The sequence below is a fragment of the Salvia splendens genome, chromosome 4 (genome assembly GCF_004379255.2).
Source record: "Salvia splendens isolate huo1 chromosome 4, SspV2, whole genome shotgun sequence".
Lineage (NCBI taxonomy): Eukaryota > Viridiplantae > Streptophyta > Magnoliopsida > Lamiales > Lamiaceae > Salvia > Salvia splendens.
In genome coordinates this window covers 39,338,197-39,364,728 of record NC_056035.1, presented here as the reverse complement: position 1 = coordinate 39,364,728, position 26,532 = coordinate 39,338,197, and the positions used below count along the sequence as shown (strand labels likewise).

Sequence of the window (26,532 nt, the reverse complement as noted above, 5' to 3'; positions counted from 1 at the left end):
GAATGGAGTATATTTATTTGCATTTACTATATTCTAGTACTCCCTCTGTTCCACTAAAGATGACCAACTTTGATTTGTCCCAATCAAGATGACACATTACTTAAAATGAAAACACATTTATTTTTACTTTATTTCATCTTTCTTACTTTAGTCTCACCCCTTAACACACAAAATAAAACTATATAAAATTACTTGCCATTTAAAAAAGATCATCTAGTATTTTTTAGGAGATACTATGCTCTTATAGCTTTTTTTCCTTTTTTATATGGTATGGTTTCCTCTATAAAAATGTTTCTCAAATGATTTGATTGATTTGAGTTATGTTAATTTGAGGGTCAGAATTTAAGCAATAAACAAGGGTCATCCGCAATGCTATCTCTTATCCGTCTCTTAACCGTCTCATCCCTTAACGATTCATGGACCCCACTGTACTTTTAACTCAATCTCTTAACTAAGAGACAAAACCTGCAACCCTCCATCTCTTATTCGTCTCTTAACCATCTCTTAACTGACTATTCATTCAATTTCATTTTTTACTTTTTTCCAACAAATTCATATAATAAAAAACACACTTCATTAAATAAAATAAAAATACAACTTAAAATCCTAAAAAAATACATAATTAAATTCGTGGCAAAATAAATTAAAAAAACATAATTTAAAATACAATTTTATAGAAATTAAAAAAACTACTCCGTCGGCGAATAATCTCCCGAAGGCGGTGGCGGTGCACTCAAGCTACCTGGAGGCGGAATACCAATTTGTCTTGTCATATACTCAATTTCGGCAAGATGAGCTTGGTATTGTGGAGGCGTCATGCGGGAAGTGTCCGCCATCGTGGCGGTCAAGTACATGGACAATAGGGTGTTCGAGCCCAAGCCCGCCTGGCTTGATTCGCCTCGGCCCTTCCTCCCTCTAGCCGCATTCGCCGCCTTGGTCCCTTGCGGCCGACGGCGCACACGGGAGGACCCCCCGACATCGTCTGTCATGCCCTCAACCTCCTGCGAGGCAGCCTCTTGTGCGGCGCTGCCCGAACCGCCCCCACTAGACGAGTATTGGCCACCCGCCGTGTGCTTCGTGAGCTTCGAGGTCGAGCCCGAGCTGGACCGCACACCACCGGCCCACCTTTCCTCGTCTTTGACGGCCTCCCAGACATCGACATGTCTGAATTCTTTACCGGTGTCGTTAAAGTAGACTCGCAAAGCCGATCTCATAATGTCGGCTCCCGTGGCTCCGCTTTGGTAATGAGCCGCTTCGTTCTTGTAGATGCCGCAGTATTTTTTGACCTCCCTGTCGACTCGGTCAAAGTGAGCGCGGAGCATCTTCAATGTGCGGCGGCGGGAGCCTCTTGGCTTGATCTCGTTGTAGGCCTCAGTGACCTTTTCCCAGAAGCACTTCCGAGATTGTTGATTCCCGATAATGGGATCGTACGAGACGCTGATCCAGGCGTTGTACACCGCCATCGTGTCCTTGCGGCTGTACGGATGCCGGCCTACATCCTCATCCTCCTCGGCCGCCTCCGCCTCTTCCTCCACGACGTCGAATGCCCTGGAGCTTCCACCGCCTCGTCCTCCTTCCGAATGGAGTTCATCCGGATAATCCTCCCGAATTTGGAATAATCCCTGCGAATACCTCGGGGCGGAGGGACGAGTGTATGCATCCACATCAAAATGGGCTCGTTGGTACCCCCCCGGCGTCGACGAGCCCTGGGTGCCCGGCGTAGACGAACCGGAACCGGAACCACCCAACACGTTGTACATGCCCCCCCAGTCGCCAAACGCGTTGATGTCAAACCCGCCGGAGCCGCCACAGCCAGAATTTCCATCGCCGGACATTTTGTGATGAGAGGTTAGATGAAAATTGGAGAGGAAATGGAGATGATTTGGAGGATTTGGTGTGTATTTGTGTGTGAAATGGGGATGAAATATGAGTATTTATAGAGTAAAAAAATAAAAAATAAAGGAAAACAATCGAAAAATGGTAATATTACCGTTTTCGATTTTTTATATTTTAAAATTAAATTCAAATTTTAAAAAAATGATTTATTGCGGCAGCATGACAAAGCTCACTCGCGGGCCAGCGAGTGGGCGTCACGCATGGTGCCGGAGCGCGCCACGTCGCGCAAGCGCATGGCGAGACAGCCCGCGAGGTGTCTTGGTGAGACGGGCTTCTCGGCGAAACCGGGATGAGACGGGGCGCTGCAACGCGTCTCTCCGTCGTCTCGTCTCGGCGGGACGAGATACGAGCCACCCACGAGATGCGTTGCAGTGGCCTAATAACCGCAGACATTGATTGCAACGTTTTAACAATGAACAAATAAATACTTCATCTATCTCACTAAAATATTAACTTTTTATACTAAACCCTTTTCTAAGTTTATCGTAAAATATCAACTTTTTATGTTTAACCATTTTCTTCTCTTTTCTTATTAAAATATTTAATTAAAATTTTCTCTTTTACTTCACATAACAACTCTTTATAAAATCTCACGTCATTCAAAAATATAAATATATCAAATGAGGCCGATGAAGTATATATAAATTGAATAAATAATATAATAAAGTCATAAACACCAAATATTAAAAATAAATTTGTATAGTTACCAAATAAAACTAATTAGTGGAAGTAATCAATATTTTCGACCACAATCAAGATAAAAGTATTCTACATCCATATCTTTAAATAAAAGCAGTATTTCACAACCTAGATAGGCGACTACCTATTGTAAAATGTTGAATCGTCAGTCCGTATATTTCCAAACCTTAACGAAATCAAACTACACTTGTGTGTTATAGCAATGAAATGATCTAATAGTGAAACATGTCTTTTATGCTATGTACTGAAAAACGTAAGGTCTCGTTAATTAAACCTTTCTTAATCAATATATTTAGCATTGAGCAAATGATATTGATTATGTATTACTTTGATTTATCAAAAGGTGAGGTTTTTTCGTAATCCAAGAATCCTGATATTTTGGGTTATGGTGATTAGGGTCTAGCGGTGTTAGAATTGCTATTATGTTGAATCGCGCTCCAGTGAGCCTGGTTTGATAATTTCCTCAATATGTGCTTAAAATAAAATTTAATTATTCAGAACCTATCTAGTTGGAATTTTATTCCACAAATAATAAATAAGAATTTCTTGTTAAGTTCACCTTTGGAGTAAATAAGATACTGCATTAATTTATTAATTTATTAAGTCAATAACAGACTTCAATTAATTAATGAACATTTATATCTCAAGTGTGGGATTACTTATAATTTTGGATTGGGATTGACAGTCAATGTTGTTGTAGTTGCGCTGCGGGTAATAACATTCTATTTTGGCCTGGATTAAATTCAAAAGATATGTGATATCCATGGTCTAGTATTGAATATTTACACGTGAAAAAGGAGCCAGCAATTTTCGATTCTTTTTAGAATCATAAGGCATTAATTCTCTCCGTAGTATGCATGCTTAGGGTTTCATTTAATCTATAAGCATGTTTAATTCAAATTACATGTATGCTTCGTGTGTTAATTGTGTGAATAGATGTTAATTGTGTGAGTAGATTTAGTGTAGATAATATGTTAAATAGATAAGAACTATGATTTATTTATTATTCCACTGCAAACCCCAACAATTACTTTATTTCTTATTTCAATTAAAGTTCATTAACTTTCAGTTATGACTTATTAATTCATAATTATGATAGATTAATCACTAGTGTAATACAATTATGACGAATGTATAGTTATTCCTATCAATTTCGTGATGTAGGTATACACTATCACATAGAAACATACACACCTTTTTTCCACCCATCCTAAAAATACTATGCATATTTAGATTTCTCTATTTCCGTTGCATGTTATACCACCACAAATTGTTCCGATAATACTTTTATTTACAATCATGTTTTTATAACACACGTCACACAATACCTATAAGGCTATAATGTTGGATTTTTTTCTCCACTTACAATAAAACCAATGCTAAAATCGAACGTTTCTATTAATTATACGAACACTATTAGAATTATTAAACTCGCATGCAAGAATCAAGATTTCTGCAAGTTTTTATGAGATTAAAGAAGTACTACACTACTACTATTAAATATTAATTAGCAGCTAGGGGTTTAAATGTTGCCCCACTTATATTATGAGATATAACCTTTAATTTCAAAAAATAAACAAATTATTTTTACCTTTATCTAAAATAAATAAATCCATTTTATTATCATTTTTACGTGGTAGGCATGTATTTAGGCAAATCATGTTAAATTGTGCACGTGCACAGGGGCATAGCTACACGAACTCAACATATATAGGGTTACTGTAATTAATACACTACTCCGTATTTGTATAGCAAATTTAATAGGGGAATAATGAAATTTTTGATAGTACAACTGGTTGATATTATAAAATAAGCATGTTTTAAAGTAGTCATGGCAAAGGGAATAATAGATTATTGTATTTTATTTTCCTAAAAAATGCAGTATTATAGTATCACACCGTTTGCCATACGTGCACTCATATTAGATCTAATTTTCGTACTATATTTTTTCTTTAGTTATTTTATACTTTAGCTTTTATTGAATATAATTGTAAAGCGCGTAAACATTTCAAATATATATAGGAGCTTGAACTTCGACAACTCTAGCTCTTAGTTAACGTGTAATTAATTTTGATTTATTGCAATTTTCAAAGGTATTAATGAGGTTTAGACTTTAACCTATCTCTAGCTTAATGCCTATATTCACACACTTTTGCTAAATACGAATTTGTCATGGTTATAATTATTAATTAATTTGTTAGTAATAGTGTTGCAACTCTACTAAAAATAGGTCATGTATCATTGTCACCCAAAATTTATGGCGTTTAATATAACATTACATGATAGACTGAAAAAAAAATCGACTTACTTTATTATTTATTTTGATGGATTAATTAATTATATTTTATTTGATCATATTACATTTCAAATAATCAATTCTATACTTTATAAATTTAACATATCACTCAAGGTAAATCATGCATAATTTTGCCAAACCTACGTTAAATAAACGGATTAATTAATTAACCATTAAAATTTTTGCAATTAATATAATATATGGCAAAAAGAAAAAAAAATCATAAAATTTAGTCAAATTATGGTCTATCCCATAAATTTAAAAAATGGTTGATTAAATTATAACATTGAAGATTTTCTAAATTATTCCATGGATTTGAATTTGCGGAAAGTTGAGCGTGACATGGACGCCGAGAACATATGATGTGGTATAAATTATTAGATGACGTCATTCCACTCTAGATTTATGTCTTTTACAAATTTTTTTTACTAAGCCTGATTGATAAAGTTGTGATTTGATAGGGCTAAAATCATGTTCTAGGCGTCCATGTCACGCTCAATTTTCCTCCAAATTCAAATCTATGGAACAATTCAAAAAATCTTCAAGGTTAGGATTTAATCGGTCATTTTTAAAGTTATAGGATAGACTATAACTTGATCAAATTTCGTGGTTTTATTATGCTATTTGCCCTATATTATTATTCTTTTTTTCTATTATACCCTCCCCCAAACCCCCACGTCTCATAAGAGTATTAGTATGCACAATTAGTTGGGCACAAGTATAAATATACAATTAGTAAAGTAAGAGAGAAGTAGAGAGAAAAAGTAATTTAAGTATTGTTAGTGGAGAATGAGCTACACCTCATTAGAGAGAAAATAGTTTCTAAAATTATAAAGTATATATTCTAGTATGATGGATTAAAAGAGTGAGGGTGTATATTCTAGATGAAAGTAGTATGAAATTGTCCTATTTTCCTCTTAAAAAATTCATAAGCATTTTGATATTATAATATTCATCCAATCAATATAGTTTATGTTTGAAATAAGTTAAGTGAGGGCTAGCTATGTCCTTTCAAGCTGTTTAGCTTAATAAATATACTCCTACTTTTCAAGAAAATTAATGCTAAAAAGAAAAAAAGTCTTCCATGAAATTAATTTTTCAAGAAACTATTTGTACTTTTATACGCTCACACGTGGAATGTTTTAATTACAAGAATAACTGCAAATTAGTACCTAGATTTTGGGTTAATTACAATTCAGATTCAATTTTGAAATCCAAAACTAATTGAGATTTTTCAAAGCCTATTATCAGATTAATGATGAAATTCATAGCATAAAATGACATTTTTGACAACAGATTTTAAAAGCCGTTGATCAATTTTTATGTTCATGGTTTATAAACTTCAACCTCAATCTCACATAAAAAGTTTGCAATTGACTATTTACATTTTTACATTTTTTAAGTTCACATTCTGAATATATAGAGACACTCAACTTGAAAGAAAAAGGATAATATAGTGCTTCAGATATTAACACGTGTATGCAGTCCCCAGGGGAGTAAGAAAATAAAGAGTTTTCTATGAGAAAATATTTTTTTTTGGTAAAAAAAATTAGACGATTTAATATGTTAAGATGGAATAGACAGTCACAGACCACAATCTACTCTACTAACTCCACTTATTTTTTTTATTTTTTTTATTTTTCTTATTTTACATTAAAACTTGTGTCATTTTTAAAGTTTTTAATTTTAAGAAGACTACAGTCCATTTTTGGTCCCTTACATTTACCCTAAAAAACTTTTCGATCCTCTACATTAAGTTTGTGACCTTTTGATCCCAAACAATATGTTTTGGTCCAAACCTAACCCTTTTCCATTAAAACTAACTGTCAAACATGTTTGACCAAATTAATGACTTAATTATAATCTAATCAACCTAATTAATTTAATATTAAAATAATTTTTACTTAAAAAATAAAAATGAATTAAAATAAAAAAAAATTTTAAAATAAAAATTGACTTATTTATTTCTAAGTAACCAAATTAACTTAATTAATTATTATTCTATATTAAAATATAAAAACTATCTCTTGTTTTATGAAAATACTAACATTTACGGGACTTTATATAAAATAAAATTAGCATTTACGGGACCATACTTCTTTTCGACCCATCCTCAAAAAGTAAACAATATTTTATGATATTTTCGGTACAAAATTAACATTTACGCGACCATACTTTTTTTCGATCCATCCCCAAATATCAATCAATATTCCATGTTATTTTTGGGTGAAGTCCCGTAAATGTTTTTTTCATTAAGTAAGAGGTAGTTTTTATATTTTAATTTAGGATAATAATTGATTGAGTTAATTAGATTATAATTAAGTCAATTTTTTATTTAAGTAAATTTTCGTTTAATAATAATCAATTATTATTTTAAGTAAAAAAATATTTTATAAATTTTAATATTAAATTAAATAAGTTAGTTAAGTTAATTATATTATAATTAAGTCATTAATTTGGTTAAATACATTTGACCGTTAATTTTAACGGAAAAAGTTAAGTTTAGACCAAAACATATTGTTTGGGACCAAAAGGTCACGGACTTAATGTAAAGGACCAAAAAGTTTTTTAGACTAAATGTAGGGGACCAAAAATAGACTTTAGTCTTTTAAGAAACAATGGGCTACTTTACTAACTCACTTATTTTTTATTTTTCTTATTTTACTTATTTTGCATTAAAATTTATGTCATTTTTAAAGTTTTTAATTTTAAGAAATAAATAATGTAATATAGTAAGATTTACCTATATAAATAATTTACATATTTATAAAATAATGTTTAATTATCCATGATTAAAAATGGACAGCTCAAAAAAAGAATACTCCATGGTTTTGGTTACCTTAGCAAAGACTCTCCATTCCTCATTAATTGTCCATTTTTATCATTTTCTTCTGTTTTTAATTATTTGTCTACTTTCACTTTTTTTTATCATATATAGTAAATAGGTCACTCATTTCATTAAAATTTTATTATTAATTTTAAAATCTGTGCTGGACCAAAGTGGATAATTATTAGGAGACGGATGGAGTATTAAAATTAAAAATATTGTTGTGTAGCCACAAAAATAATTTACCCTTCCTTTGTCGATCAAATATATTAAATCAGAATGAGTTAAAAGTGAAATTTTAAATAAAAAATAGCAATAGTAAGAAAATAAAATAGCGAAAAAAACAGTCCAGCTGGTTGCAAAATTTTGTTTGGACGTAAAACACAGATATTTCTCGCTTGAATATAATATTATAATATATGAATATTAATTGAAAACTTGTGTTCTGCAACATAAATATTCTGTCTTCTCTGTGTGTGTGTGTGTGTGTGAGATTGAATCAGAGAGCCCTCTTCTTCGTGATTTTCACCACCCTGATTTTGGTGGTCGCCCCACTCCCACTCCCACAGTAGTCGCCTTCGCCTCTGCTAATCACAGACCTTTCTTTTTCTTCTGCGATTATTATTATTATTAATACCTCAGCTCTATAGATTTCTCCGAAGCGCCAATTTTCACACTCACTCACTCTTCACCATTCCATCCACGCAATTGGAGCGGGATGGCGGCTTCATCGGCGGTCTGCTCCTGGTTGATGGCCGCATGCATGTCAGTTGCTTGTGGAAACGACTCCTCCTCTGTTTCCATGCTCTCGTCTTACCCCTCGCGCCTCAGCAAGTGGGCGGTGCTCCGCCGCAGGAAGGCTGTCGTCAGCTCCGGCATTCGCAATCTAATGACCTCCTGCTTGGCCTTCGAGCCCTGCGATCGCTTCTGCGAATCCTCCTCTGCTTCCGAATTTTTCTTCGGTTTCGGATCCAAGGATGATTCTCCCACCCACCGCACACGCCGGAAATCGCACCGTTCCGCCGTTCGCTCTGGTGATTTTCTCTTTTTCCTGCTTATTTTCTGCCATTGTTTATTTGCTGGGGAAACTGATTGCTAGTGCTTAGTCTATATGTTATGTTGTGACTCCGATTTTGATTGAATGTTCTTGTTTTGGGTCAATTTTCGATGCACCACTACGCTTCAAATGCAATTTAGATTGAGATTCATTCACTCAGCCTCAATAATTTGGCTTAATACATGTTCACTAGTTTGTTCTTTGAGCTGCTATTTGATGATTGCTTGCTGTTTTGTTAATGGATGAAGCAATTCAACAGCTTCCCTGGACTTAAACCGAAAATTCTGGTACATAAAATCTGGCCAAGTTAGTGCCTTTGAATTTCATTTCTATGGTTAGTGTATGGCCCATCCGTATCAGAGACATAAATGGGATAATAGTTTATACACGGGTTATTAGTTTACAGATGGTAGATGAGCTTGGGTTTTGGGTAGATTTGACATTTACACCCTAAATGGTTGATTTTTCCTAATTTCTTTCTCACCCCATCTGATACTTTTCAGGCCATAGTCTTTCTTGTTTGAATGGGTAATTTTGTTATGACCTTATTGACTGCTTCCAGTTACTGCGATTTTTGATTAATGGAAATTTGGACTAGACCATAAAAGTGCTTTGCTGCTTTCTCTAACTACCCGATTGAATTTTAGGAGAAGCAATGGCCATAGCTATACATCCTATCATGGAAGATGCACCCAAGACGAAACCTCCAACCAAGCAAAGAAGGGTGGTTGTGACTGGTATGGGTGTGGAGACACCACTTGGTCATGATCCAGACATCTTCTACTATAACCTGCTTGAAGGAGCCAGTGGCATTAGTGTGATTGAGGCTTTTGATTGTTCCCAGTTTCCAACAGTATGTTATGCTTGTTGTTTTCTTATCATTTTTTAAGGTTATCGTACTCAGTTTCTGACTTAAAGTGATTTTGACTCAATTTAAATTTTAGAGAATTGCTGGGGAGATAAAGTCATTCTCAACTGATGGCTTGGTTGCTCCCAAACTTTCCAAGCGAATGGATAGGTTCATGCTTTACATGCTGACAGCAGGCAAGAAGGCTTTGGCTGATGGAGGAATTACGGAAGATGTCATGGATGAGTTAAACAAAGCAAAATGTGGTGTGCTGATTGGTTCGGCTATGGGTGGCATGAAGGTATGGAAAATTTATTCTTTGCATAAGAATTAGTAGAAGAGGGTTGAGGGGAAGTAGAGTATATGTGACTGTATGTCATTTCGGCTACTTATCCCATTCGCTTATGTTACCATGACTAAACCTTGGTGGATAGACATCATTAGCACTTTCTCTATGACGTTACATTGTTATACATTTCAGCCATCAGATTCTTTGCATAATAGTGAGTCTCTTACTTGAGTTCAGACTCTTTATAAACTGTAGAAGTTCACAAGTGGATTAGCAGTTTCTAATTGTCAGTCTGTACTTTCTGCTTTCTCATCAAATTATGTGGATATAAATATAAATCCTCTTTTTTTTGTTTTTTTGACCAGGTCTTTCATGATGCCATTGAAGCTCTACGGGTCTCATATAGAAAGATGAATCCATTTTGTGTACCATTTGCTACTACAAACATGGGTTCTGCCATGCTTGCCATGGATCTAGGGTGGATGGGTCCTAACTACTCAATATCTACTGCTTGTGCAACAAGCAACTTTTGTATATTAAATGCGGCAAACCACATCATCAGGGGTGAAGCTGTAAGTGTTGCATTCTTCTTTGAAGCTTCAGAGTTAACCTAGTGTTTCAAATTTTACTTCCATTTTGTTCCATGATCTTAGAAGAATCAACTAACAAATATCAAAATATGCACCTCCATCTTGTTCATCATCTTGCATGCTGATTATTGCTGAGAATTTACAGGATGTGATGCTCTGTGGGGGATCAGATGCTGCAATCATCCCAATTGGTACTAGTTTATTTATTACTTAGGTTTCGTACGGTCTTCCCTTCATTTTCTGATCATAGACTCTGGTGCAGGATTGGGAGGCTTTGTCGCATGCAGAGCACTGTCACAGAGGAACACTGATCCCGCCAAAGCCTCACGCCCCTGGGATAATGTAAGGCTCTTCATTGTTTTCGACCTTAATTGGAGGAATTTTATTGGATGTTTGGAGGAAGTTTAGATGCCCCCACATATTTCATGTTTGACTGACTGAAAATGTCCATATGCTGCATGTTCCTACCGCTATCATTATTTGTTAGGAGTCTAATCCTGCTTGAAATCATACTACTATTATCTTTTCAAGATCCAGTGTTATCACTGTTATGAAAGAACTGTCTAAAATGTCTAGTGTAAAATCTATGCTTAATAGGTAAAAGTAGATGGCAAGTTGGCAACACAGTATGCTTGTGAACGTGTCAAAATATTCCTTGAATTATACATAACCTCATATAATTATTAATGAACCGGCTATATTATCCACTTAACATTGTATTCTTACTTGTGGGTACTTACAATATCTAAATATTGGCATTTTTGTCACATATATGTGATAGTGCTATGTTCATTATTTATGATCCTGGTTCTAGTTTCATATTTCTGGGCATTTTAGATTTATAATCTTGACAGTTGAAAGAGCTATAGATAAAATAACACCATCAAATGAGGACTTTGATGCGAAGATGAAAATAGCCCAGTTTTTAAGTTACATGTTCGTAACATAATTCATTTATAGCACACATCAACTATCACTTCCCATGCTACTTAATTCTGGTCTTTAACAGGGCCGTGATGGATTTGTTATGGGAGAAGGGGCTGGAGTATTACTTCTTGAAGAACTTGAGCATGCTAAGGTGTCAAGAAAATCCAATTAGTACAAAGTTTATGTTTATATGCTGATGACTTCCCTGGTTTATTCTTAAATTGTAATCTTTCAAATTATTTACGAATCATCAGCAAAGAGGGGCGACTATCTATGCTGAGTTTCTTGGTGGAAGCTTCACTTGTGATGCTTATCACATGACAGAACCTCATCCAGAAGGTGCATCCATCTTTCTTGTACCTAAATTAACATGTATGTATGATGCTAGTCTCTTTGCTGCAAGAATGGCGCACTTTGATCTGATCTTGCTTCCGGCTTACATAACCTAGTTATCTTTTATGACTTTTAGCTTCATTCTAGTAAAATTTATGAAACTTAACAAAATCTAGTTTCTGGGAAAACAGGAATTCTTTGTTGATTTGCCATCTCAAAAGGTAGGAAAAATTGTCAATAGTGTTATTTTTTGTTTTTTTATTTTTATTTTATATTCCATTTCTTTAGTGTCCTCTAAACCTCTGGATTCCAATGCTCCAAGAAAGAAAGAAAGTACTTATAATCTAAGAAACAAAAGAATCTAAACTGAACCCTTTAAGTATAGGACATATAAAAGGCTAAGCACTCGGTTTAATTCAACTCCGACCACTTTGGGAACAATAACCAGTGAACTATGAGTTTAGCTATGATCTGTTTTATGGCCAAAAATAGTTCTGCTCAATGCTCTATAAAATTGGGTTTTGGTAGATCTGTGAGGTTTCCATGTGTTTGCATTAGCATTTTCAACATTATGAGCAGTAACCCCTTGGTTGCTTTCTTGCAAAATTCATTTTAAATTCCCTTGATAATTGTCCCTTTTGATCATATGCAAAAAAGGAACTGGTATAATTCTCTGCATAGAGAAGGCTCTGGCCCAGTCAGGAGTTTCTAAGGAAGATGTCAATTATATAAATGCACATGCAACCTCTACTCCAGCTGGTGATCTGAAGGAATATCAAGCTCTTCTACATTGCTTTGGGCAGAACCCCGAGGTTTACTCTACACTTTTCCTCTCATTTCATACTATATTTTTAGTGCCGAAGGTTTCCTCTGCAGTTTGTTCCTAATTTGGATATTTTTCAGTTGAAGGTGAACTCTACGAAATCTATGATAGGGCATCTACTTGGTGCAGCTGGTGCTGTGGAGGCTGTTGCAACTGTGCAGGTGTATTGTAGATATCATTAGTTTGCACATTCAGAAAATAATTATCGTAATGGGCCAATTAGGGTAGGGGCATGCGCACATGGGGGGGGGGGGGGATGTATTTACTCTTTTTTTTATGAAGGATAATTTTGAATTTTAAAATAATGGAATGCTTAAGTTTTAGGCTTTCATACTTGGCTGGTCAGTTTCTTGTCTTTTGAGTTTAGAGTCGTTGGTTCTCATTTGTTGATTATCTCTAATCACGTTTATATTAACAAGTCTTTCCTTACTACACTTTATTCTTTTAGTGAATTGATTCATAATAATAGTTCCTGTCCCTGACTCCCTGTTATTATGTTAGTTTTTTCAATTCTTAAAAGTTCATGCTTTGTGATTCTTCATTCTGTGGATGTGCACTCTATTAGTATTATTTTGTAATTTGGTTTGAATAAGGGTATGCATAGTTCGTCCTTTCTTAAGTACATGCTGTCTTCTTGTAGGCAATAAGAACTGGCTGGGTTCATCCAAATGTCAATCTTGAAAATCCAGATGACAGTGTGGTATGTTGTTTCCTCTTAATCTTCACAAATAGAGGAATTTTCTTTCATGTTCTGATTTTGTTAATCTCTGAGAGTGATTCAAATAAATGTGTTTGGTAGTCATTATATAACATGCTGAATTGTGGCTGAAACCTTTTGTTGCTAGCTATAATTTCATAGATGAGGAGCATGTGGACATATATAGCATTCACATTAAATGCTCAAGATATAAGTTGATAGTATGCATGATTGGACTTCGAGTCCATCTACAATTATTTTCAGCATATTTCTGTAGTGACAAGTGCACTTGTAGAATTATTTGATATTTTTATTTCAGGCCCTTTATTGGCGACATGAATCTGCTTAGCTTTTATAGATGACCAAATAATGTTTCTAATTAAGACATTTCATGCCCCATTACTGTTTTTTAAAGCTATACGTCTATATTGATTACCTGTTCTTTATCCAGGACACAAATGTACTTGTTGGACCAACAAAAGAAAGACTTGATGTTAAGGTTGCTCTGTCTAATTCTTTCGGGTTTGGTGGCCACAATTCCTCAATTCTGTTCGCTCCATTCAAGTAGATTTTGTGGCGCTTAATTCTAAATCGAACCATGATGGAGGTGGAGGTATGGAATTTAATTGTTTTCACTTCAATTCTTGAAAACTTTTCTGAATAGCTTCTGTCAATAATAACTAGACACCCGAAAAGTTCAAACTACAGCCCCACCTCCTTACCCCATTTCTACCAAAACCGGGGAATTCTAATCTTGTATGGATCTCTATAGGTTTAGGAATCTCTAAACTCATCTGATGTATTTGTTTTCTTTGTGTAGATGGGTTCTATCTACATAAGTACTGAACGATGATCGAACGAAGGAAAGAAGTGTTAGTGATCCTCCAAATTGAAGCTGTGTTAATCTTTTGCATTGACCGGATACAGAAAACAATCTCTTCTGTAACTACTAACCCTTGATTTTGATCAAATTTAGCTACTTCCAGTGACCTACTCAAACAGAGATTTCAGTCTTGTATGATTAAGTTTTGATTAGAATTTGATGCCAGTATTTATGTGATTGCAGTTAACTGATATTTTGTGATTGTTGGTTTGTGTGAGTTGGAACTAAAATGATAGGTAGTGTGGAAGAAATAAAGTGGGAATAAATTTTGAATTGTAATGTGAGCATATTCTATCACATTAGTGCTGAATGTACACTTTACTAATATCTATTTACACATCCACTTTATTTCTTTTATACAACAGCCACTTAAGTAGTTTCATCTTCATCTTTATGTCACATAAATTATTGTGGGTGGGTACAACACAATTAGTGGTTGTACTTCTACACGAGTAATTTTAAGAATAAACAAAAAAAAAAGCATTGACAACGTGCCTAGTAATGTATAATAATTATTGTTATTAAAATGTTTCCAATAACAATAAGAAATTATTTTTTGATGGGATTCTTTACGTTAATACGATGAAATTATTTCATGCTATCGTGTGATCGTAGAAGATATGTAGATTCACGTGATACAAACGTAAAAAAAATCAGTCAAATGAGTAGTTATTATCATTAGTTCAATGTAGAACCCCCCTCTCATTCACGTCATCATGTGATCGTATAATATGTAGATTCACGTTATGAAGCATAAAAAATTCAATAAAGTTCAATATAGAATGAGTAGTTTATGAACATGTTATAAAAATTATAAATGTCTGAGCCCGGGTTCGACCTCTAGTGTGTGAGACTAGCGTGATAACCGACTACATCTTGAAATATTTAGTAGTATTTATAAAAGGCACATTTTTAATTTAATACAAATTGAGATGATTAACAAGAAGAAAAGATACACTAATCGTCAGTTACAACTATTTTGGGTTAATTGGAAATAAAAATTCCAATTTTCATCATTCTTTGCAAATAGCACGCAGAAAATAACACTATCTGACAAATAACCAAGAAACTAATAACATAATAAGACTTTTAATTTGACCGCTTAAACAAATTAAAAACTCTTGGCCAATGGCCACTCTTTCCAATGATATGATTCAAATAAAAAAATTTTCAATTAAAAATATAATATTTGAGGAAAAATAGTAAACCTCAAAAAAGACAACAAATTTCAGTACAAGGAGCCAAAAAAAAAGGCACACTACAAGTATGTATCTCTTTCAATATACTACAAAACTGTGAATTTCTCATCTGTTATTACAAAATAACATTCATGTCTACTTACCACCTTTCTTCTTCTTCTTCAACACTGCTCCCTTAATCGAAAGGGCGTGCAATACGCTTTTCCCTTCCATCTTCTTCGTTAGCTTCACCACCCTCGCCATACCACTTCTGGCAGATGCCCGATGCTCCGGCCTCCTACTCACCATTTTCCGGTCAAGTGGCCAATACGCGTAAGGCTCGAGCTTGTCCTTCCTCTTCACATCACCACCAGCCTTCTTACTTGCATACTCCTTGCCTGTGTATGCCCACCCGGACTCTGACGATGTCTTCATCCGCTTCTGTGTTTTCTGCGTGTTTCCAGATACGTGGCTTCCAGCGCGGCTCCTTCCATCTGCCCCGTCACCATCCGAGGACGCCTCTCGTTTATGTTTCCTGTCCGACTTACTATACTTGCCTTCCTCATGAATAATCATGCGGCCTTCATCATCTATGGATGGTTCATCGTCTGAATCAAACTTTGCCTTTGCTGGCGCTGATGATCGAAGTGCGGTCCTCATCTTCTGACCATCCAGCATGTCAAGGGGCTCGTCGTCTAATTGATCGAACGAGTCTTCTTCCAATTGCTTTGCAGCTTTGCGTGCTTTCTTCGATCTGGTCATGTTATATTTTACAGTTAGACGAAAAACAATAATTGCATTATACTTATGAAGCAGTTGAAAGAAATATCGACCATCTGACCTTAGCAGAGTAGCTCTGGATTGCTGCCCTACGGAGTACTTGCTCTGCTGACCAGAAACACTCTTTTCGTTTTTAAAGTCACCACCACTCATTCTTGTATCTTCATCGTCGAAATCAGAAAAGATTTTTGTATGATTCCATCGGCTCATCCTGGTTGTAGTTGCCCTCGATACTACAGACCTATCTTCTGAAGATTTGTCGGTCTGTTTCTTCTCTTTCCGTTCATTGAGCTGCGTACGAATAACATGACAGGTAAAAAGTGTGTATTAGCATATGAAAAAAGCGATAAATACCTTTCTGATATTAGTTAGCAACTTCATATGCTCGTCGGGCATGACTTGCTTGACAGCATCCATACCACATTTCTTCACAAGCATTTCAAGCAGCTGTTTAACCTACAGAAATAATTCAAATCTTCACATAAGTTCTCACCTAAACCCTAAATTACCACCATAACCATTACAGTCAAGAAACTCACTTTAGCTTTGAAATGGTTTTTGCTGCTATCTTTCCAGTTAAGCATGCCTTCCACCATGCCGCGTAGGTGACCCTGCAGAGCTTCAGCTTGTGATTTGGCAACTAATACCTTCAGCAAACCCAAATTAGCCTGCAAAAATTATAACAAACGACTCAGTCAAACGATATCAAGTAGTGACAAAATGTCGAAGTACCATCTCCAAGAAGTGAGGTTTTTACCTTAGTGATTTCTTTGTTCTTTCTTTGCAGGAGAAGGAATGTGGATGGAAGAACATTATAAGCAGCAGAAACAAGGTCAGAGAACTCATAAGCCAAACGGGCTAAGCCAGTCATTGCAGCACTGATCATATGAGGGGTCTCCCCTGCCAAACCTCCAGCAACCTATGCATAGGGAAAACGTAATAATTATAGGATTGAATTGGATAAGAAAAATTCCTGAATTCAATAGCACTGTACCATGGCAAAAAATTGTTGCAGGGTCTCCTTGCCACATTTCTCCTCATCTTCACATGCATGACCAATTTGGACAAGAACATCATATGCTCTATTTCTTGTTTTCTTGTTAGTCTAGCAAGATATTAACTAGTCAGACAGAGACCTCACAACAAAAGTACAACGATCAACTGCAGCATCAAACATCAGAAAGTCGGTATGGACTGTAGAATAATACTAACATACAGTCAAATGGATAAATGACACACCATACCTCCTTTAGGGCCAGTATAATTTCAGTAAGGAAAGAAGCAGTAATGTCACGCCTCCTCTGCTCATATCTTTCCTGAAGAGATACGCAAGCAAGAAAAAAACAAAATGAAATATTCCATTACATAATGTACTAGGTTGGCCACTGCAGCTGGAATATAATAAATTTTGTAATTACCTTAGAAATGTGAACAATCACAAAATATAAGCAGTCAAGTCTGTGACGTTTTGCAGCAAAATGGCAAGAGGGAAGCACTTCAACCATCAAAGAGAGCACTTCTTCTAGTTTTCTTGAAATAAAGTCATCAGAGTACTGTACAAAAACACGTTGATCAATTAAATTAGAAATACTAGTATAAATTTTATAACATTAAGTAGAATAATAATAATAATAACAATAATAATAGAAAAGTACGAATAGCCTAATATTATTAACTTAGAAAACCAAGTACCTGCAATATCAAAGATAGTACTCTATAGGCCTTCTTTTGGATCAAACTATCAGCATCCTGCCAACAAAATGTATTTGGTTGAGTATTCTATTAGATCTAAAGAATGAATTATCTCCCATCACATAATAAAAACAAGAACAAGGTGAACCTTCAATGCATATTTCATTTGCTCAAATAGAATATCAATTTCCTTGGGACCTAATCCGGGTAAAAGGGAAACAGCAACATCAAACAACTGTACCCTGTACATGTAACATGTAACATTAATCTCAAGCAGGGAAGCATCCAGAACTCATGATGAATATAGTTAAAACATCAGATACACACAAGCAACTCACCTGACAGCAGACAGTGAGCCATCGTTTCCAGAATCATCTATCTGCATGAGACTGGAATTCTTTTCATTCTTTGATTTGTTGGCTTCCAAGGTAACCTTCACAAGCTTCTTCATGGATTGTTTGAAAAATGATGACACCACCTCCTTATCCAAAATTGAAGCAAGTTCACGGATCGTAGTCTGCAAGAATACACAAACTGAGAAACCAACTACGACAAACTGAGAGCATGTTATTTTTTGGTTCACAGTCTTTGATTTAGTCGCTTATTTAAAAAATGAGAAAATAGAAACTACTTCACTGAAGCTATCTTTCCTAACATGTGTTTTCCTTTAATCTAACAAAATTCCATATGGAGCAGATATGTGAGACTCAATTGAGATTTGAATACGTAGAAGTAACATTGGTTGAGACATAAAAACTACCGTGCAGGCAATATTTTATAAAGAAGTAACTAAGATGAAGCGAAATACTAATGCAACACAGAATATCATTCAGGACATTGAGGGAGACACAACCATATATGGTGCTTCTATAATATTGTTATACCACAAGCACTATGTGGAACGTCAATTCTGGTCGAATGGCATGAGCAGAAAGAGAGTTCCAAGATCATAAAGTGAAACATTCCCACAACGATTATTACTACCATTTAACATGCAGAGGGTCATTATATTTATAAGAGCAAAAAATTACACATGAAAATGGAAAGGAAAATGTTAAGCAATACTATAATTACCTGCAAAATGCCTGCAGTATCCTTAGAGCATTTGAAATAGACTCCAGCAAGAACACGCAACAGATCCGAGGATTTCAATGTATTCAAGTTAGATGAAGCAATATTTTCAGTATACAAGGCAGCAGCCTGCTGTTCTGCACGACTTATTTCACTATCAATCGTATTCCCCTTCCCTTCCAGAATTCTCTTATTCTGCTGAATAAGATTTTGCAAGCTGGAGCATATTATACCACGAAGTTCATGTTCTTCTTGGAGAGCTGTGCATAACGCTCTCTCTAGACTCTTGAAACTTGCAGCAGTGTCAACGGGATAGTTGCAAAAGGATGGTAGCAGTGACCACAAGGAGTACACAATTCCATCCACACTCCTAGCTGACTGTAGTTTTCCTTCCTTTTCAAGCTGGGTAAAAATATCAACAGTTTGTTCAGCACTCACAATAAAAATTCAACTAAACAATAAAGAAACAACACGTTACATATATCCATAGTTACAAAATTGGATACAGGTAATTCCAACCTCAATCTCTTAAGATAAATGATTTATGCTATTAGTACAAAACAAAGATTATCTCATCAACTAATGTAGAGCTAAAAACAACTTTTCAAGTTATTTATTATTTCCACACATTTTCAGTTAAAAAAACATCAAATAAAGTAATCTGGAAGGTGTTTATACCATTGCTGACTTCCGCTTCATCTCTGTAGCCATGGGTAAGATTGAATCGGTAAAGAAATTCAAACGAGCACCAACAATATACTGTTTCAGGATTGGAAACAGCCATAGATTGCTCTCAGATAGATCTGGAACACCCAAATTAAGAGGCAGAAGACTCAAAAAGTTCTCGGGTCCCATAGCGCCAAGAGCAGTTCCCACACACTCATGCAACTGCAAAAATCAATTTGGTAACTCGCAATTTATTAACAAGAAAAGGGGTAATCTTATATGAAATTCAAGACTGCAAACCAGTGCCAAATAAAGAGCTATGACTACGTTGAACAACTTCAGCATAAATAAACTAATACAAGCGGAACCTCAATAGACATTACTAAACACATACAAGGGAGAAAATAAATCGCGTATGTAGGAATGTAGATTCAAAACGTGACTAACAGACTGAACAATACAAAGAACAATCAGAAATCTGCCCGTAGAAGAGTGTATCACAAACACTGCCAACATGATTAGGAAATTCTGGTTAGATTGTTGAGTTATATTACCTCTTTCTTGAAACCAAAGTCTCCATCGGGCAATTTTTGCATATCAGCTAAACTCTTGAGTGTTCCCTCCATAAAGTAAACAGAATTCTTACCTGCAAGGCCAATCCTCTTTCAATCAAATTACAGGGGCAAATTTCAGAAGGAAAAAAACAGATAACTTCAATTTCATATGGTGGATTTGAGTGGTTAATGCGTCATGGGGTGTAGCAACTCTATACGCCCCAAGGATCCACAAAAGGAGAGTATACCACATAATAATTGTGAAATCAGCATAAACAAAGTCCATGTGAATTGTTCAGACTATTAATGTGGTTAAAACAGGATGACCCAAGTGTAACTACCTAATTTTTCAAACATGGTAGAAACAATCTGAAACGACATATCCCAGACAGCTTCATAATGATAATCGAGCAGGCTCTCAATTGTTGCACATATTTTTTCTATTAAAGTTGGGCCAGATTTCCTGATGACTGAATTGGCACTGGCAGTAATCTGTTCAACACCCTGTTTGATCATGTTCTCATCTATACATGAATGTATTAAGCTCTTCAATGTTGTCACAGCGGCTACCAAAGACTCCTCATGTCCAGAAGTCAAAAAATCTGAGCAAAAGGTACCAAATAGAAGTTTCAGCATATTGAAAATTTTGTAAACAAGACAATATTTACACAGATAGGAACAAAAAAAGGGTAAGGCACTGAGTGAGAATAGAACAAGGAAAAGTTTAACCTTTTAGTGCATTGAAAACAAGAGGAAGCTTAATGACACATATTTGCCTGTTCAGCGAGTAAACTCTTTTCATCCCAATGTCTAGCAAGCGAATCGTTAACGTCATGGTATCAGCAGATGAGTCCTCTGGAGAGCCTGAGCTTGCTAGAAAGCATAACAGATCAAGCAGTGTTTCAGCAGATATTTCTGAACCCGGATGGAGACAGAGGGCTTTTAAACCATCTGTTATAGGTGTAGTGACAACACGCTGTTTGAGTGTCAAGAGAGACTTGAAGCGCTCCAGTATGTTTGCTGTGGATTTTGATGACATATAGGGAAGACAAATTTTTAGAGCATCCAGAATTCTGAGAACATTCCGTGCTGTTCCGGAAACTTCTGAAACATTTTCATTTGATCCTCCGGCAAGCAGAAGAAACCTCACAAAGACATTAGTTATGGCTTCACTTGCAAATGCTAGCAACGGAGAAAGTGTGGGTGCTGACTGGAAATACTTCAAGACATCACGTAGACATAAATGTGACCGTCTCCGTACCTGCATTTATCATCCGATCATTGCCCCAAGAAGTCAATTGAAAGAATGTTGGTGAAGAAATTACACATAAGAGGTGACAGATGCAACTCAGATTCTTAAAACACCCAAACAAATATATCAACTTCAATTATAAATAATCAATTTGTCATCCCAAATCAGAAAATAACTAACATCATACTTTACCACTATGTTTCTATACCACATCAATACAGAAAATCCGGCAAGACAATATTTTATGATTGTGAGAAATAGGTTACATGCTTCCTCCTAAAAGCTAGTAGGAATTTAAATGACATAAAGGGAAAAATGGCAAGTTTTAAAAGATCAAATTTTGAAGTTTAACTTCAAAAAAGGGTGCCATACACTACACAAAGGAAGGAACCAAGGTAAATAACTGGTAATCAAATTAAGAATATCAAAACTCAAACCACCAAAACAAATAAATTAATCACACATTCAATAAAACATAGAACTCTCCCGGACCTTGAAGCGATCATCAGTCATGAAACCAATCAAAACACCGTAAAGCTCCGCCACGTCTTCCCACGACTCCTTCTCGCTGACAATTACCAATCGCGCGACGAATTTTAATCCAGGAACGACGCCCTCAACTCCCACGGATTTCACTCCGAGAATCTTAATCAGCAGCTCGGAGAGATAACTATGCTTCGATTTCAAAACAGCTGGCGGCAATCGGACGACGACGAGAGACAGAATTGTGAGCAGGGCGTCGAGAATGGAGCCGGAGGAGTCGATGCTCGACGCGAGGCGGTCCAGGGAGGAGCAGGTGGCGCCGAAGTAAGTGATTGGGGTGAGGGGGAGGCGCTTCTCCCGGAGCTCCTGCGACATGGCGCCGATGGTCGCGCAGACGCGGAGGTGGTGCTCGATGGTGGAGTTGCCAAACTGGGAGAGTACGGAGGAGGAGAAATCCTCAGAGAAATCCGGTGCCGATTCGACGATTTCCATGGTCGCCGGAATGAAGAGAAAGGGATTGACGGCCGGTTAGGGTTTAGCGTTTGTAAAGAGTTTTAAATATGGGAATTTCTATTAATTGAGTTTAGTGGGTTTTGGAATATAATTTCTTGAATCTATAAATTAATCATTGGCAATAGAATCTTCTCATATGGTTTATAGTATTATAATCTAATATCTACGCCCTTAGATTTTAAAATAAGTGGATAAAATTAAATCTTACGAATTTCAACAAATAATATACAAAATATCAACAAAAGATAAGATCGTCATTCTATTATCATATCATAATTTTCGTGTTTTTTTATATTAACATAATGACATGAGAATCTCAACACAAGTAATAGAAAATATCAACCCAATTTTATTGATATTTTACATGCATTATATTGAAATGTTTTTATATACGAAAGCTTAAATAAAAATCATCAAATTTCATCATTTGAACGTCATCGGAACATATGCAATTGAAATCTCGTTAGAATCCTTATAAAATTACCTTTAATTTGATATATTTTTTGCAAAAAAATAATTTAAATCGAGATATTTACGTAAATTTAAAATTTTAGATTAATTTTTATAAGAGAGAATTGACATTAATACCCTTTAATTTTATTTAATAATTATTTAAATTTAAAATATAATTCACTTTGCATTATACCAGCCACTATATTTCATAATCTAATGGTTAAAAATTGGTCTTAATTTTATATTGCTAATTAGTTAACAATCGATCACATCACATCACATCATCGCCAATATGCCATATATGTATAAATTATAATAACACTATATAATAAAGATTTCTTTTGTATTAATTTATAATTTAATTAATATTTTTATGAATTAATTATACCCACCCTGCATCGGACCTTTAATATACATGTACAACGGTATTGGTGAAGTCACTCTGCACCCTTGCAAGTGGGCTTTGCGCAACCTGTTGCATACAGTTTCCATGGTGGCCGGAACGAGGAAAGAGGAATTGGTGACAAAGACGACACTTTTAGGGTTTTCCGTGTTTGGAGATTTTTAATGTGTTTTGGTAGAGAATTTTGATATAATTTAATCTATAAATTAATGTAAGTAATTAGCGTATGCCATTACCTTATATGCATATATTGATTATAGCAATATATAATAAATAAATATATGGATTATAGAAACGATGTTTGATGGGGTACGAACTAAACCCTAATGGCAAGCCCAATAACAGTGACGGCCCATCAGCCCAGAGCCCAAGAAAGAGTATCTGTTCGGCACCAAAGAGTTCGGCACGACCAAAGAGTTCGGACTCAGCCTACAGCTCGGTAAAAGCCGACCAGTCAAGCTCTCCTCTCAGATCGGCAAGAGCTGATCGGTAAAGTCCAGCAGTTCGGTCTCAGCATTCGACCGAACTAGGAGTTAGTGGACTCATGAAAGGCCTCCACGACCTCCGCTATACCCACGATCTATTTAGTGGTACGAAGCAGTTATTGAGCAGTTATTGCTCACCCACGATCTTGTTAGTGGGGCTGCAAACCACGACCTTAGTTCAATGTATAAATAGAACTTAGATCAGATAGAAAAGGGTTAAGCTCTCTAGAGATAAAATACCATATAGCAAGTCTGTGTTGTAAGCTGTAATCCCAGATCAAGCAATACAATCTTGCCCTCCCTTCTTCCCGTGGACGTAGATTTACTTCAGTAAATCGAACCACGTAAATTCTTTGTGTCGTAGTTTTCATTCTCTACCAGCATTTACTAACATCAGAAATTCGCGGATCCATCACTACCCCCCCCGAAAAGCGAAGTGAATCACTTCGGCGAGGTGAGTCACTTCGGCATTCTGGATAATGGTAAGGGGGAGGCTGACGTCAGGGGACGTGCCTTGCGCGTGCCTGCATTAAATGCGACAGTAAAATCCGGCCGTTGAATCCTGAAAAGGTGGGATTCGAAACGGCGCAACGATTTCGAAATCTTTCCCGAATCTGATAAATATGCTCTTTCTTCCTCATTTGAACACTTTTGCTGTTGCGTCTTCTATACTCTCTCTTTCTCGAGAAATTTTCTTCCGCTTTCAAGAGCTTCTTCAGACTTTCTTCACCTTCAAAAAGTAAGAAAAATGGCTTCTATTTCCTCTTCGGAGTCGGGTAGCGGTAGGAAAGGGGGCAAGGGGTCTTCTAGCCGGAAAGAGTCCGGGGAGAAGACCGTAGAGTATTTCCATAGTATTTTGAGTAAGGATACTGTGATATCCCTACCCGAAAAATACTTTTTTCCTGGGGGGAGGGCGGTGGTACCTGACGGTGATCATAGAGCTGACTCCCCGCCGGAGGGTTACGCCACCGTGTACGAGGCCTGCTTAGAATGCGGGCTTCGTTTCCCCCTCCCTTCTGCCTTTATAGATTTACTAGATTTTTTTCAGCTTCCTTTAGGCCAGGTGACTCCGAACTCTTGGAGGCACTTGTCGGCCTTCGCTGCCGAACTCCGTAGGTTAGGAAGGGATTTGTCTTTGAAGGCGATCCTTAAATTCTTTCAATTTAAGAGGAAGGGGTCTTGGTTTTACTTGATCCCCTTACAGCCCTTTAGGGCCTTTTGTAAAACGAAGTGGCCGAAGTGGCAAAATCGCTTCTTCTACTATAATAGGACCGCGGCTCCTAGTTTTCCCTGGAGAGGGCCGGAGTCCGTTATCCGTCATCCTCGGCCTGAACCGTTGGACGAGCTCGATGGCGAGCTCAACAAGATTCCCATAGTTAGGAAACAATACACGGAGTCTGAGCTCGTCAAGGGCGACGTCGTGTTCGACATCTCGTCTTCGGACGAAGAGGCCGAGGGTGAGGATTTCTCTTTATCTTTATGCTCTACTGCTTTAACGAAGAAAATCTGACTTTGCTTTCTTGCTTTTTGGCAGTGTACATGCTGAATAAGGCTAGCCGCAAATCTTCGGAGTCCAAGGAGCCGGAGAGGCCGAAAACCACCAGCTCGGCGTCTGATGCCGAGAGGACTCCGAAAAGGCAAAAAACCTCTTCGGATCCGAAGAAGCCGGAGTCGACTTCGGCAAAGGGGAAGGGGAAGGCCCAGAAGCCCCCGAGAGCGCCAGAGAAAGACGTGGTCTTGGCGCCTCCTTCGGAACATATCTGTGAGCCGTTTTTATGGCCCACGGACTTCGCCGAGGTGAATTCTCTTCTTGATTTTCTGGCCTTGCTTTTTTCTTGTATTTTTTGTGGCCCCTTTGTTGACTTTTTTCTTTATTCATTTTCAGAGGAACGATATGCTCTCCAAGCTTGTCGCCGTCGAACTCTCCAAAGCGTCCAATGACTATGCTGAGATGCAGAGGAAGTTGGCGGCTGCTTGTCATCGGGCCGAACAGGCTGAGGCTAACTTTGAGAAGGCCAGAGCTGCTAGGATTTCGGCCCAGGATGAAGCTCAGTTTGCCAAAAACCAGCTCGTCATCCAGCGGGAGCAGACGAAACGGAGGGATGCTGCTGCCGTGGTTGCCCAAGGGGAGGCTCTCCGTGTTTACACGGAGAAACTCTTTTTGAGCAGCCAGTTCTCGGCCTTTGTCGGTAGTCTGGTAAGGCTAATTGCCGATAAGGGCGAGCAGGGGGCCGACGTCGTGCTGCCTCTGTACAGCCGAGAGATAGCAGCTCGGCTTCAGAATCTGCCGCTCCTTGAGGAGCTCGCTTCATCCTCGGTCCTGCTTTCTGCAGACCGAGTCCGGAGTTGTCGAGCTGATCGGGACGAGAACCTGGAGGCTATCTTTGCCTCCGTGGGACCCGTTTCACCCGCTTCGACTTACAACGGAGAGGGTGAGGCCGAGCCGCTGGAGCTGGAGGCCGAAGTCGAGCGGGCCGGGCATCCGGAGAAGGAAGCCGATCAGGAGGCGGAGGCGAGGCCGGCAGGATGCGAGGCCGAGGCTGAGGTAGCTCAGGAGAAAGAAGCTGAACCAGACCAAGGAGCCGGAGACGAAGCTGGTGGAGTATGATTTCGTCTCCCTTCTCTTAGTCTAGTTTCTTCCTTGTAAAATGGCCTTGAAGCCCTCCTAGTGTAAAAAATTTTCCTTGTGAATGAAAAATTCTCTACACTTGTCTTCGTATAGCTTTTCGTACTCGCCTTTATTCCTGTTGTATTTTACTATCTGCTCGGTACAGCTGCCGAACTAATATAGCTGCTTTGTACTCAAGGAGATGGAGATACTTCACTGGAAACGGCTGT

General features: G+C 37.0%; 2 protein-coding genes across 2 annotated transcripts; one reads left to right on the top strand and one right to left on the bottom strand.

The window, feature by feature from the left end:
- The first annotated feature begins 8,175 nt into the window (after nt 1-8,175).
- Nucleotides 8,176-14,357, top strand: LOC121799982 (3-oxoacyl-[acyl-carrier-protein] synthase II, chloroplastic-like). The gene is made up of 13 exons (XM_042199521.1): nt 8,176-8,752; nt 9,423-9,628; nt 9,720-9,923; nt 10,277-10,483; nt 10,647-10,692; nt 10,764-10,843; nt 11,511-11,579; nt 11,683-11,767; nt 12,419-12,573; nt 12,665-12,745; nt 13,225-13,284; nt 13,733-13,894; nt 14,102-14,357. Exons 1-12 carry the CDS (start codon nt 8,437-8,439, stop codon nt 13,847-13,849), a joined length of 1,626 nt encoding a protein of 541 aa, XP_042055455.1. The 5' UTR covers nt 8,176-8,436; the 3' UTR covers nt 13,850-13,894; nt 14,102-14,357.
- Nucleotides 14,358-15,314: 957 nt separating this feature from the next.
- Nucleotides 15,315-22,424, bottom strand: LOC121799981 (RRP12-like protein). The gene is made up of 17 exons (XM_042199520.1): nt 21,850-22,424; nt 20,835-21,366; nt 20,447-20,707; nt 20,106-20,197; nt 19,564-19,773; nt 18,889-19,287; nt 18,153-18,331; nt 17,963-18,056; nt 17,815-17,871; nt 17,541-17,675; nt 17,367-17,438; nt 17,117-17,227; nt 16,880-17,041; nt 16,662-16,790; nt 16,477-16,578; nt 16,184-16,413; nt 15,315-16,096 (listed from the first exon to the last, which is right to left on the bottom strand). The coding sequence occupies exons 1-17, from the start codon at nt 22,330-22,332 to the stop codon at nt 15,499-15,501; spliced, it is 3,846 nt and encodes a 1,281-aa protein (XP_042055454.1). The 5' UTR covers nt 22,333-22,424; the 3' UTR covers nt 15,315-15,498.
- Between the last annotated feature and the right edge of the window lie 4,108 nt (nt 22,425-26,532).